The sequence below is a fragment of the Lagopus leucura genome, unplaced genomic scaffold, assembly GCF_019238085.1.
Source record: "Lagopus leucura isolate 7727_CA_CO unplaced genomic scaffold, USGS_WTPT01 Super-Scaffold_100002, whole genome shotgun sequence".
Lineage (NCBI taxonomy): Eukaryota > Metazoa > Chordata > Aves > Galliformes > Phasianidae > Lagopus > Lagopus leucura.
The window spans coordinates 29,055,342-29,070,749 of record NW_024962263.1 but is presented as its reverse complement, the minus strand read 5'-3'; the positions used below and the strand labels follow the sequence as shown (position 1 = coordinate 29,070,749).

The window sequence follows — 15,408 nt, the reverse complement described above, 5'->3', positions numbered from 1 at the left end:
TTCCTTATTCTTCATAACCCATCTGACTTCATTAATACAGTTTGTTTTCTATTTCTGAGCTTTCTCTTTTCTCTAAAACCTTTCCCAAACTCAACATATTCCAATTTGCTTTCTTGCAGGCTTCACAGCACCCATTATAATTTTGTAGCCACATATCTTAGCACAATGCCATTGGAAATCATGTACCTTTTCTTCTGCAGGTTTGTATTCAAGGGAGGAAACAGACTCCTGTGCCACCACTATGATATGTAAATCCAAATCAGTTCATGATCTTGCTGCCCTTTTCATGCTGGCACATTTGAGTATATTCTTACGTTCCAGCTCATGCATCCAACATTTAAATCTCCATGAAGATTCTTTCCTGAAATGCAACACTTCTTTACCAGCACAGCCTCTTTACCATCTACATCTAAATTTAAGTTCTAATGGTAAGTCAGGGTCATAATCAGCTGGTCAATATTGGTTGTGTACAAATGTAAACCAGAAAAAAAATTTAAAAAACCCCACCAAAATAATGTAATTATTATCCAGTACCATCAAAGTAAGGGCTTCTTCTGGGTTATTTCATTCTGGGCATGAACTGACCAAAACTAGAACAAGAGTGCTGCAAAGGTTAGGTAAGTAGGTAGAGATCTGTGGGCAAGCAAAAATATTCCATAATCTTCCAGTCTCATTATTAGTGGTAAGAAAGAAAATCAAGCAATTGCAAGTCACAGAATGGAGAAAAAATGTATGTAAAAGGTGAGCAAGGAACGATAAGAGAGAAAGAAAGCTCCCTCAAAGAACCAATAGCATGCAGAGAGTTAAAAGAAGTTCAATTTTGACAAAAATAATAAAGAAAGAAAAAGTGAAGCTTTTCTTTTGGAGTCTGAGCTCTGCTTCTCCTTACAGAGGGCTCTCACAGCTGGGGACTGTTTGCACATGAATGCACATGCTCACAATCTGTGATCCAGAAAGCCCTTCAAAAACGTTGACCTGATCCTAGTAAATGGTGCCATTTTTGCTTTTGCTGAAATCAGAAGTCTAACAGTCACTCCAGTATTTTAACCCTCTCCGGAAATTCTACTTCTAATGCCAACAGAGGTGATAAAACATTCATACCCACTCAAGTTTCTGCCCTACAGATTGACATTACTTGTTTAACTTCAAGAAACAGTAGGAATTAGATGGAAAATGCAGAAGCAGCACAATGTAAACAGCCCCAGCCCATATTCACCATTCTTCTCTACTGAAATATATGAAACATTTTTAGCTCTTAATGTGGTACATCTTTGTCATTAATAAGAGATGAAAACGCGTCTCTGCATTATTTAACATACTCGACATGTGTAGTTCCTGCACATACTTCAAAAGTTTCCACAGTTCCTGCATTCAGGTACCTCAGTCAACAATGTCTTGAGCAGCAGAGGATGCAGTGCCATTGCAGCTTTATTCATTTTTGTCTATACTGTCCTTAAAAGTTTCTTTTGAAGGCTACTGCGGCAGGTCCAGACAGCCTGCTCCCCTCTTCATGCATCCAAATATATTCTTCCTAACGTCTCTCTCCAAACTCCCTTCAAACAAAGACAACTGCTTATCTGCAGATGTGAAGAGCAACTTCTCATGTATCAAATTCCCTAAAAAGCCCTCCTCTACTACACTGTGAGAAAGCCTGAGAAATGTTTTGTTGCTACTGGTTTCTCTCCAAGGCTGACCCACTCTAGTCTTTGTTCCTGAGATAACACAGCACAGGATGGAAATTACACCTTTCACCTTACACCAGCACACACTTCCTGTAGTTCTGGCTGAGATGGAAACCGCTCATATTAGGCCCTAGAAACACTTATCCCAGGGTCAAGATGGCTCCTGTCTGCTTTCCTTTCATTAGATATTGAAGTTCTTTTTGATTTTTCTGGCTTCACTGTTTGTTTCTAAACACGCTGACTCTTTCACTCAGTACCTCCTTATAGAGGCCTGTCCATTCATATAAATCCCAATTTTTCTGTCTGCAGGTACACTACCGTGACAGAACTTACCTTAACTACATAATTAAGATGTCCATACTTGACTATAATGCTCACGTACAAATCACCTGGAAAGTACACCAGAAAATTTCCTAATTCTGCAGGGTTTACAGTTGAGATAGCTGAGCATAGGAGTGCAAGTTATGAACTTCCCATGATAAGGAACGTAGGTGTCATAAAGCACACAGACCTTTCACCATGTGAAAGTTCACAAGTACCAGAGATTTAGAGACAGAATCAAAGTTAGTGGGGAGAGAGCTTGGTATTTCCATGAAATGCATTAAAAAAACACTGATTTTAGAATTATATTTCCTTGAATTTTTGCAGTTTGCCACTGTTATTTTTAAAATTTTTTAATTCCCCTCTCCTCTTTCAAGTTATGACCAGTTATTTACAGCTCAAGCTCAGTCTCAGTTAATTATTTTGTCTAGAAATACTAATTAGAGATCAGCGATTTCCAACAGCGTCATTACCACAAAAAATCTTAAGGAAGAGCAAAGCAGCATGTTTCTTCTTGTTTTTCAGAAGCAAATACAGCTTTCAGAGCAACCTTCTCATATTGAATTCAGATTAAATCAAAGATCCTTCATTCCTCAATATCAGCATTTTTAAATCACAGAAATGATATCACAGGAACCATAAGGTTTTGTCTTTATCACCAAAATAAATCCTAATTTAGTGTGTTCTTTGCAATTTTTAGGTACAATTGGACACATGATTAGAGCATACTGGAGTTAATGGTATACCCATTGTGCCTTGTTAGCTGAGGATGCATGGTATACTCCCACTTAGGCTTTGAATTTCAGAGCTTTTATGGGTTTAATTTAAACCCCTGGGGCTAAACATGCACTGAATATTGGACACACAACATCCAATGCTGTTAAAAGTGACTGCATACACAATCAACTATATTTAACACAGAAAATTAGCTCTAATTTCTTTCTCATTAATGTATCCATTGTTTCATGAAAAGAAAACAATACCATCAAACCACAAAATAACAAAACTCCAGCCCACATCTTAACTAAATCATTCTGAAAAATGACAGATACTTGATTTTCGCTTTAATGGCAGGACTCCGAAAGAAGCAGAGCAGTTTGGCAGTGACAAATAAAAAGAACTTCTAAGCATATACGAGTATGACTGAAGCCAGTAGGTTATGCCAATCAGAATATGGATGTGTTCCCATGCCTTTCTGACTTGGGAACCAGAACACAGTGCAACTGACCCCTATTTTGAGTGCAGACATGGACATGGTTTTCGGTGGGCTCAGTAAAAGAATGTTATTAAATTTGTTTGACAGATCCTTGTTTAAGATGCAGATTTTACATACCGGATGCCTGCCTGGGGCTGAGTATTTTTGGGGAAAAATATCAACCAAAATGGTTGCCCCATTTCAGAGAAAATACATAACTTGATCTGTAATACTATAATTCTGGTTTTTTTGTTTGTTTGCTTTTAATTTGAAAATTTAAACTGTTCCCCTCATATTTCCTATCATTTCCATAAGTAAAATACTTAAGGAGATACCTTAATGTCCTATTTATGTGGGCTCATGGAATAGGTTGGAAACATGCTTTCAAAATGTAAATATATTTTTAGCTTTTAAATTAAATTCCTGGAGTAAAACTAGATTTTAGAATTACACATATAAATTTGATCTGCAGAATAGTACACACATACATTCACTATCCCTTGTTAATAAAGAGCCGAAACTGTCTGATTTATATGGCATTCATTCCTTAAACCAAAAATGCTTGGTGTGGCTGATCCAAATGATACAAACAAACCAGTGAAATGTGTTTTTTAATTAAAAGCTCATTTTGTGATCTGATAACGTGCAATAAACAGCTATCAGACTGTTAAGTCTGACAATACTGAATTGGCACTTTGTCTATGGCACAGATTTCACACTTATCTGTGTGTTTAAGTGCTGTGCTGGACAGAAATGAGATTATAGTCAACCTTCCAAAACAAACCCTCAGGAAATCTGGACAAATGCTTGTTATATCGAGGGTTCACTCTAATAAGATGCTACATGAGAATAACAAAGAGCTATTCCATTTGAATTCAACAGGAATATTCAGTAATTCTGTGTCAATTACTTCACTCAAATCAATGCTGGGATACCTTAAAAAAAACACAACCTGTGAAGTCCAGCAAATGACGAGAAAGACGAGCAAAGATTTGTCTAGTTTGGCTAAACATCCATAGAAGAACTCATTTTTGCTACCAGAACTGCTCAAAACAGGTTTGTGATAAGCAAGCCTTTTTCCCATGAGGTTAAAATCATGGAATCTTTTGAATTGGAAGGGATCTTTAAAGGTCATCTGGTCCAACTCCTCTGCAGTGAACAGGGCTATCCACTGCTAGATCAGGGTACTCAGAGCCCCATCCTGCTTGACCTTGAACCCTGACCTGTTCTGTCCCCAAAATGGGGCTGCAGAGCATCCTTACATATAACAACTTGAAGTAAAGGGGCTGATTTTTGAGTCACAGTAATGGCGCTTTTGACTCTAACTACAAGAGGAGAGGCAGAGCTCTGCCAGTATCACTGCCAGCTTCTGATGGCACACACACATTCAACAAACAGGCAAATGCTGCGGCCACAGGAAATACTTCACCTTGCCGTGCATGAGAAGGCGTATGGTAAGTGTGACATTGAGACCTCCTTCAGACACTTTTGAGTCCTTCGGGTTCATCCTGGCCTTGTATCTTCAATACTTGGAAGCAGCTTCGTTGTGTTTTTTTGTTTTTTTTTTTTCTCTTCACTTAATCAACCTGCAGAGAAGGAAAAAAAGCTCAAATGAGTGTTCAAAGCTACTCTGAACCAATAATATGTTATACAAACCAATTAACATTCCTCTCTTTGATTTGCTGGACTGCTGAAAAGGCTCTTTTGATTATTATCCTTCCCCTACCAACTCTCTCCAGCCATTCACCAATTACATGATAAATTCCCTTCAGAAACATTAAAAATTCTCTTAACTTCCATTGTTCCAAGGCTGAAAGTACAGAGTACAACAAAGGGAAATACAGTGTCTTCTTAACAGCACTTTTCCCCCTGTTACCCTTTGTGGTGTGTACATGCAGTATATAAAAGCATTTTTACATCTGCCTGGCACTATGTCCATTTCTCTCCCTTTCTGTCTCTGTTAAAATTCTATTTGCTCTTGAAGGAGAAAGACTTTTATTTTCTCTCCAGCTAGAAATTAATTCTGATCCTAAACACTGATCCCTACCAGCAACAGCAGATGACACGCTATCAAAGACATCTGAGTAACTAAGAGCCACTTGCTGCTGTAAATCTGGGCACTGTCTCACTTTGTTTTTGTCTGCCAGACCCAGGGGTGGCTCAGTCCCTCCACAGCCACAGTTCAAGCTTCAGCTCTACGTAGAAGGAAGATGTGTCTTAATTCCTAATGACAAATTGCAGATTTTAAGTCATTTACGAAGTCATAAATATCCTAAAATACTAATGAAAGCTGTAAGGGTTGGCCTTAGAAAGATAAACAAGATGCATTACAAGTTTATTCATGCAAGGACATTTATCAGTACAAACAACGAGGGCAAACAGCATCATTACCAAGGGCAGACAAATTCCACAGTAAAAGAGGTTTAGAGGTTCTCCATTCAATTTTGTCCTTTTCAGGCATGTATTACAGAGCATACAATTCATAAACAAGCCACTCAGTTTCAGTAAATGTTTTCTTATTAACTGCAATCCTGTCTATTAGCTTTGGATTTGAGAAATTCCAAAAGGTTTGGCTAGCTTGGGAATTCTCCTGAAAATGTAGGAGAAAGTCTCACAGTTTCATCAAGTAATTAAGCTACATCTTTACAGCCATTAAGCACTGACTAAAGCAAAGACTGTCTAGCTGAGCATGTTAACTGTAAGAGAAGTGAATAGCAGATGTGTAAAGAAAGAACATAAGAAACATGTGTTCTTATGGCCTCAGGATGCGCCAGGAGAGGTTGAGGTTGAATATTAGAAAAAAATAATTCTCATGAAAAGCGGAGAGGCAGTGGCACAGGCTGCCCAGGGAGGTGCTGGAGTCACCGTCCCTGGAGGTGTTCAAGAAACATGTGAATGTGTCACTAAGGGATGTGGTTAGTGGGCACAGTGGGGATGGGTTGGCAATTGGAATAGATATCTTAGTGATCTTCTCCAGCCTTAATGACTGTTTGACTGTATGTATGGAGTCACCATTGACAGACTTGAGACATCAGAAATCAGTGATTCATGGTCTTCCTGAGTACAGGTATAATGAATAGCCATTTCTGGACCAATTCTCAAGGAGTTGGTCTGAATCCATACTCACATTCCTCAAAAGTTCTGTTCTCAAAGATTAATTTTATCTGATTTTCCCTAACTCAGCATGGAATCACTGCATTTCTTATTGTTCACTCTGTAAACTGGACCATAGCCACTGAAATAAATCCCAATTATTCCATAATTTTACGCCTACACTTACATTATACATTATCTATCTGCACAGAGAAAAGTGGAAGAGAAGCAAAATGCCTGGATGGAAGGCAATATACTGGAACGGCCTGGCTGTACTTCTCATGCACCATGTCCAAACACTTTCTGCTTCTGCCCCTGCAAAACACAGGCGCACTTCTGCATGTCTACACTAGCATACATTTTGGAATTTACCCTGGACTGTACTGACCATCTGAGATCTCTGGAAACCTGAGGTACCCCGGGGCATGCCAGGAATGTTTCACTTGGTGGACATTCTTCAAGTAGAAGTAAACCACTGAAGTTCTGCCAACCAAAATTTTGTGATGAAGGTATGGTTGTGTCTCTAATGAAGTGTATTCCCACATGGGAAAATAATACAAGATTAGATACAAGTTTACAATTGGAATGGCCTTTTGCTATGTTCTGTGATGCTACATTAGCATGATCACAGTGGGATTTTTTTTTCCAGAAAATACTTTTCCCAGAAAGTAGCATTCCCTCCCCAGCCCTGACCTTTTTATGGAATCATAGAATGTCTTGGGTTGGAAGGGAACTCAAGAATGATCAAGCTCCAAACCCCCTATCGCAGGCAGGGCTGCCAACCTCGACATCTAATACTGGATTTTCCAGATTAAGTAATACTACTTTTCCAGATTAAAACTATTAAACCTGCATTTTTAGCTAACAACTTTCGGGTTCTTTTTAAAAAAAGAAGTAAAAAAAAAAATACTGTTACAAATACTGTCAAAAATATCATGGCCTTTTCACTTTTTTTTTGGTAGAATTTGCCCCTCCTCCCAACACATTCAGACTCTGGCACCTGGTGCTGAGAAGCAGAACAGATGTCTGGGGGAGGGCTGGGAGTGCGTGTGCATTCAAGGAGTCACGCAGCTGTGTGAGATACAAAGGGAATGAATTCAAGAGGGCAATCTCACAGAATAAGGAAGAAATACATGGTATCCGTACATATATCATGAAGAGAAGGGTGCTTCCTTTGTCAGGTCATTTACAGCTGCCCTAGATATCCCCAGATTGAAATAAAATGCATTATTATTTATCTAATTAGGTAAAGCACTTCTTTTCTGCAGGCATCATCACGGACATGTACCAGTCCAGATCTCTGGGTGCAGGGAGATGACCAACCACGGCACAAGGAAGAGAATGGTTCCCTTTACAAAGCCTTCTATTGGTTAGCAATACATCCAAACCTACTGCTGATATATGTAAGCACATGATGAATATCATGCGATGATGATAATGTGATGATTACATGATGAAAAACAGTAAAATCATTTCTCCTTCCTTTCAAAATTTGAACAATTTACTACGTTTCTGGCTTCTGTGTGCCTCTGTGTGTGAGCTTTCCTTTCTGAAGCTCTGAGTGATGAGGTTCCATGGCTTGGGTCTTGAGAAAGTCAAAGTGCTACACTCTTCCTGACTCTAGAGGAAAGACAGAGAGACTCCACAGGTAATCAGAGAACACTGCACAGGCTGTTGCAGTCAATTGCATGGCTAAATGTTAAGAGTGAGGTTATATGCACTTTACCCAGCCTCCAACGGACAGCCAGTGGTGACAGAAAAAGCAGACAATATGGACCCTCTGACCTCAGGATGCAGGACCAGGATTCATAAAATCCAAAATCCAGTGCTCTGCATCACCAGATAACAAGTAATAACAGTCCAGAAACTGAAGGAAAGTAAATTGCACTGCATGGGTCCTAGCAAACAGCAGACCTTTGCCTCCTACAAGACTAAACATGAACATCTGAAGACATTTCTGCTGTGATTTATTATGTAAAAAGTGAAAAACTCTTTGTAGGTAGAGACATGCATTGAAATGCTTCTTAGAGATTCCGATAAAACAAAAACTTGTTTAATGCAAATGTCTTTAACCTGTGTTTCTACACATTTTCAACATTTGTTATCCCAAGCTGGCATGTATGCTCATAATTCACTACATAAGAGCCATTAATTTTCTCACATGGCTTTTCAAGAATTTTTGGTAGATTATGAGATTAAAAAAGCAAGCAGTTAAGCCATATTTTCCTCCAAAGACTACTCCAAAGACTAGCATAGTTTCTCAATGATCTCACTGAATTACTATAAGCTCCAAGATGACCTCTAGGGCAAAATGGCACTGACACTACACACACAGAGGTTATGAGTCCATGCAGCACAGGAAGAAGTGTGAGATGTCTGTCACAGGCCTCAGACATGAAAGGTGAACGGAAAAGTCAACGTCATGATCCGCTTTCCTCCTACTACTCAAACAATCTAATCCCCATCCAAGAAAATAAACAGATGGTTGTAGTGACAATGGCTGCACAGTGCTGAAAAATACTTCCTTTAAAACTGTCAGGTGGGCACTTAAGGTATGCAGGATAACAGGGTCTTTGACCCCAGCAGGTCAAAGATGCCAGAGATGAAGAAAATCAACATGGTACACCAAGGCAGATGTCAAGTAATGGATCTCTGAGTTTAAAGCTAAAATAAATCAGCATTCATGAATCTGCCAAGCAAAAAAACTCATCTGAAAGATCCAGAAAAACAAAGCAGTGTGCATGGAGTGAATCGGGACAGTCAAAGAAACACAGGAAGAGACACAGAGAAGAAAGAAGGAGAAAGTCCAGGAGAAAGAGATGAAACTTCAGTTGGCTGATGCAGATAACTCTGTTAAGAGGAATAAATGTGAAAGTATCACCTGAAAGCATTCAAGAAGAATGCCTGCTTTGGTAAATGAAATGTGGATCGTGTCGTTGTTTAGCTGAGCTTGTCAAAAGACAAAACTGGTAAAAGCATCCAGCACAGCATTTGCTGTGTTTGAGGGACTCTTTAACTTAATTGTGGTGCTTCATAATCATCAGTAGAAAGATGTAAATGTGAAGAACTCATGAAGGAACCCAAGGATATAATTCAAAAGTACCAATTCCATTTGTTTCCCTGGAAGATATTTAAACAGAGAATAGAATGAGGGAAATTACAGTGACATTCAGCAGAAGCTATATCTATTTTAAATGAGGACACTTAAATTTTTTCGTCTAGTTCCCATGCTTCAATTGGTTCAGAAGAAGAAAACTTAAATAAAGGAAAACGTAAGAACATCCACTCACTCACAGCACATCTGTCATTTCAGCAATACATGGAACCATCCCAAAGGAGGGGTAGCTAAGCAGACGACCAAGCCTTAGGGATGGGAAGCAGGAACAGGCAGCAGCTGAACAAGAAGACTAAGTAACCTGAAGATGAACAAAAAGAATTATCATGAGCAAGTAATACACTGATGCTATGAAGACAGAAGTTAAAAGTTTGGTTTGTTTAGCAAGAACTCTTTTTTTTAAAAAAAAAAAGATGAAAAATAAAATGTCATTATCAAGAAAATGTAGTAAGAGTGAATAAAGACAAGCAGAGAAAATCAAACCATGTGAAGCCATGAAAGGCTGTACCTAAGTTCTCTTGATCAGAAGCCTCCCAGGTGGAGGGAGACCTCTCAGGAATTGAAAGAACCACTGTCAGGGAGCATGATGAGAAGCATGGACCTGCATTTTCAGCAGAGTTCTTCAGGGACTTATTTATGCTACTTACACGATTTTATCCTTTCATTTAATCTGAAGGGAATATAGGAAAGGCGAAGGTGATTGAAGGAAATGGAAGAAAATTACTATAAGGCAAGAACTGATGGTGTTATCAATAAAAATTTACTCTTTCATCCATATATTTAAGGTTTTAACCTAAAAATAAGCTTTTTTTTTTTTTTTTTTTTTTTTTTAAATAAGCAAAGCAGTTACTATCTCTGGCTTGTCACTTGGAAGTAACATCTCTGGATGCTGAAGGACTAAACAGTATAATTAGACAAAAAAATATTGGCAGAACTTTAAACAACATCAACACAACGACCAAACCCAAAGCAAAATCAGAAGCAAAGCCAACTCCAATCATACTGTTTTATTTTGAGGATATTCTTTTCAGAAATGTTGATAAGTAGTAATTATCATTGTCTGTTTATGGCCTCAGTTAAAATGAAAGAAGACTGGATGTTTGCTATGTGTACACTTCTTCAGTTTATATATCAATCAAAGGATAAAGACATCTGGTGTTACTAAACCATACTGCTATGAGGTTACTAAGAACAAAAGGCTCACAGGATGCCCACAATAATATAACAGTAATAACAACAACAACTCTTCAAACGATTTCTCAATAGCAACTTGTAAAAGGAGAAAATATGCCTTAAAGCACTTCAGCTTTACACAGAAACCTTACCAGAGAATCTGACTAAGAAACAATAGCTAAGGAAGCAGGTGCAGCATCAACCTTTCTACCTCGCAAGTTCCATGTTCTAAATTACTGAATAGGACTGTATGCAAAGGAATGAGATTGTATATTTTATTCACATCCTTATCATTTATATCCCAAAATAGATTTAATGTTAATCTCTAACTCCTTAATGAGGTGAACAAGATCTACAGAACTTGGCTCCATTAAATCATCATATCACGGCCCAAGTAAGTAAGTTGATGTTGTTGATTATTGTAAAAATCTTTGTAATTCTGATCTGTTAAACTGTGTAGTTACTTCAGATATCTGGAAGTAGTAGGGTCACCAAGGACATGAGAACTTCATAATGAAATGATAGATTGAGAAAAATAGCATAACAACTTTTATATATCAAATATAAAAACTGGCAAAACACCCGGAGTGTTGCCTTTCCAGTGTAATTTTATGAGGTATCTAAAGAGGTACCCTTTTTATTTTTCTTGAGGAATATGGTTAACACATTTAGTCAGAGGAATAAATTATACTACCTACAGAAGACACTGTCTTTGTGTTCCCCCTGAAATGTGAAATGCTCTTACCCTATAGGATGAAGATCATCACCAGATATCAAATAATCTCTGAAGAAAACAGCAAAAGATTAGAGACAGACAGATTTCTATTTTCAACTGATGTATGCTCAGTTGCTGACCTTGACATGTAAGAGCCCCATTCTTTAAACTGACTACTTTTGTTCATGCTGGTCAGAAGGCATATACTTCAGCCAATGACTCTGCATGTTTGCTTACTGACTTTTTAAAAAGAAATGAACAGCAATATAATATATTTATTTACTCTTTCATTTATAACATTTTCTGTAAAACCTTTCAAGTAAATAGCAGAGCAAAAAGAATTTATTATCAGAAGAAAGCTCACAGAAACACCATGTAGACTACTGTATCATTATGAATTATTAGATTATTATGATTCAATTATGATGAATTATCTACCTTAAGTCAATTAATACCAAGTTATGATGCTGTATCAGAATAGACAGCTACGTACTGCCAAAATATAGAAAATTATCCCTTCAGGAAACATCGTATGTTCATCAGGCAATAAATGCTACCAAGTGCATGGAAATTAAGTATCAGAAAATCCAGAGATGCTGCACAATGGCCTTCGGCAAACAAATCAGATCTGAGATCCCAAGGATCCTGAATGATTTTCAAGTTATGGAAAACACAGTGATTCTTTTCCCAGTGATATTTTCCATTCTTTCTCTTTTTTTTTTTTTTTTTTTTTTTTTCCTCCCCTGTCATTATTCCAGAAAGAATTACCTTGACAAGAATACAGAGCATCTTTACAGTTTGCTGTGAAATAACAAAAAAACACAACAACACAACAGTGTGCATGGCAATACTTGGTACAGATTCTTTTGGCAACTAACTCTTCTATATACATGAAAAGGTCATCCAGCTAACAGCTCTCATAGATGAAAACATGAACTCCTCCACAAATAGGAAGGTTGTAGAGCCACGTTAATACCAGCAGCCCACCATAAATTATTCTGTGCAAATATTCTCTAGGAGGATTCATATGTGAGTTCAGGACTGACCAGAAAGTGCTTTTTTCTCTTTCCTAATGGTGCTGAATGCAATTAACTGTGAGCTTTATCGTGGACTTGGCAGTTCTCAAGATCAGGGAAGACAATATACACATATGGTGGACCAGCTATCCGCTAGAGATTATTTTCTAATCATAGCTTTGAGAACAAAATCAGCTTTACGTGCCACTTTATCCTCTGGCTCCAAAATCCTCAAGTTCAGCACTGGTTTTGTTTTTTTCTCTTTCTTTTCTTATGTGCTTTTGTGGGGTTTTTTTTTTGTTTGTTTTGTTTTTTGAAGTTTTAAATAGAAATTTTGCTTTACTTGCTTATATGTAAATACTCCAACTTAGTTGCATAAATCTTTTTATGCAGCCTGAGATAATAAAGCTAATAAAGAAATATGCCTGTCACAGTGAAGCTAAGGAAAACAGCACAGGAAATAATGCTTACATCCTATCATATAAAAAAGATTTTCAGTCCACATTGTTCTTGAAAAAAAAAACAAAAAAACAAACCATCACCATTTGGATGATGAAAACATTATGAATGTGTGTTATATTTACTAAATTATTTCTGTTCCCTAAAGTCAAATACACAACTTTGACGTATTACAGATACAATCTTTAGCTTTCTGAAATAACATTTCAGTTGTAAATTTACCTCAATTTAATTCAGAGCAAATAAGACAACTCATAATGTTCTGGAGCAAACACATTCTGTTTGTGGGTTTAAAAATAACTATATTCACTCTCATAGAATAGAGAAATTGTTCACGTGCTGTATTTCGAAGATACTTTGAGTAAGTAAGGCTTATAAATACACATATAAAAAGATGATATGATCCTATTCTATTTTATACTTTTATATTGTGTGTGTATATACACACAGCGTATGATTACATGCTGGAAACTCATTTGGGTACCTTTTATGTAATACATGTGGACGATCATTAAAGATTGATGGGCCATGACCTAATAAGCAAGTATTAAGAAAAGCATGATTTTTTAAGACAGCTTTATCTTTAGCAAAAATAGTCTCACACATAATGAAGAATTATAACTTTCTTTGAAAGAAGAATTCTGATAATTCCTCATTGATCAAGAGAAAAAAATGCCTCTAACCAGTAAAATATTTCAAGAAATATGGGAGCTTCTTTAATGGGAAACATTGACCCATTAGGTATGTTTCTACTATGCACAGAATAGATATTTAATTTACTTGTATTTCTATAATTGCATCAATGTTCAAATGATATCTGCCTGTATGTATTTGTCAAACCTATTTGTAAATTAAAAGTTTTGCAGACTTTTCTAGCTTGATGAATGAGTCAGTTGTTTCACTCAATCAAATACAAAACATATTTGTTGGCTAGGGAAAATAAGCTAATAGTAATAATGCATTTCACCTTGTTAAATAGAAAAACGTTATATATTGATATAATTGAATCTAACACAAATAAACAAAAAGTCACTTCTGTAATCACCTTAATTATGTTATTTACAAGGTTGTGATTTGAAAATCCATTCAAGCTCTCTAGATGAACAAATAAATACTCATTAACAGGAAAAAAAAAAGAAGCATCTTAAGGAGGGAAGAAGATGAGCTCCCATTGCTCTGTCACAAGGGAATTGGTATCACTTTCTGCAGCGTGGGAATTCTTGAAAAGAGAAATTGGTCTAACAGGAACACAATCCTAACAGATGCAAATATAGGCTGAGTGCTGTTGAAGACTTTGCCATTCATGGGGGTAAAAAGAAAAACAAAAACCAAGGTTGCAATGCTCTGTCAGTTTGTTGGAATTGTTGTCATCAGAAGTCATGCTCACAAAATGAATATTCGGGTTGCCTATCACTGGTGATTAGTCAGAAACTATAGCATGACAAGAATTACACTGCAAAGCCCAAGACTGTGCAGTGGGAATGAAAATCAGGAAATTCCCAGCATGTTATTTGAAAATATGTTTAAGAAGAGTGAAAGGAAAAAAAAAAGATAAGAAACAATCAGCCCACAATAAATGGCTTCTTCATGGACAGTCAATACTCAGAGTAAAGAGCCAAGCACGTCAAGATTTAAGCAACCCAAATCAATATGTTTGTCACTGATATAAACAAGGAGAATCTTGAAAACTCAAAAAGCGAATCTAATTGATGAAGTATTCAAAAGCCAAGAAAAATCAAATAGTTTCTTTATTAATGACTTAAAAGTGCCAGCTGTAAAGTGAATCACTTTGTCTTGTTTTAGCACTGGCAGGAATCAGTGCTATAGATACCCATTTGCTACTCCCATGCAACCACTGAAAAGAAGGTATTTTTGCAAAAAAGCACTAGTTTGCTTCACAATGCCACTGAACTGAAACACTTCATAAAGCATCTGTCCTTTCATTTATTCTTCAATCTCCTTCCTCACAGATACATTCAGGCATATTTATATACATGTAGATACAAAATCCCTGACTAGTCTCAAAAACATTTCGAAGAGATACAGTGATGTCCTATCTTTTAAATTCACTCAAATTTCATGGAGCCACAGTATAACTAGAGGAGAGATGTCATGTTTCCAGCAAGGGAAAATCCATGGTACAGACCTGGCAGTGAACTTCCAGCAGAGCTTCCAGCAGGTGCGTCAGCAGATGCACACTGGTTGCTCAGCAACTCAAAGCCAGCCACACAAAATTACAGAAAGGTTTGGGTTAGAAAGCACCCTACTTCCAACCTCCCCATCACAGGCAGGGACATCCTTCAGGAGTTAAGTCACCACCATAAATCGCGAAAAATTTCCTCCTTATATTCAGTGTAAATCTATCCTCCTTCGGTTTAAAATGGTTGCTCCCTGTCCTGGTGGAAAGTATTTCATCATCTTTCCTGTAAGCCTACTTTTTTTTATATTGAAAGGCTGCAGTAAGGTCTCCCCAGAGCCTTTTCCAGTTTGAACAACTCCAACCAATCATGAGAGAAAAGTGAGAGGAACAGACTGTGGAAATGAAACAATATAATTGTTTAAAAAGCTCCCATGTTCCTAGGAACTCCCTACAAAAGTGATTTGAACAGACAGAGGGTACACATTTGATATTTTTTACA

The 15,408-nt window shown here is 37.2% G+C and overlaps 1 protein-coding gene across 6 annotated transcripts in view; it reads right to left on the bottom strand.

The window, feature by feature from the left end:
• The window catches only part of LOC122179336 (poly(rC)-binding protein 3-like), a 130,522-nt gene that overhangs the window by 42,039 nt on the left and 73,075 nt on the right, over window positions 1–15,408 (bottom strand). For 5 of the 6 annotated variants that reach the window (XM_042870149.1, XM_042870148.1, XM_042870151.1 and 2 more), the window contains exon 2: window positions 4,628–4,784. In XM_042870149.1, coding sequence (XP_042726083.1) covers window positions 4,628–4,705 — 78 coding nt within the window. In that variant the 5' untranslated portion in view covers window positions 4,706–4,784. Of the gene's footprint in view, window positions 1–4,627; window positions 4,785–9,581; window positions 9,708–15,408 lie in introns of those variants that run through there. The other variant, XM_042870150.1, reaches the window with a different exon arrangement.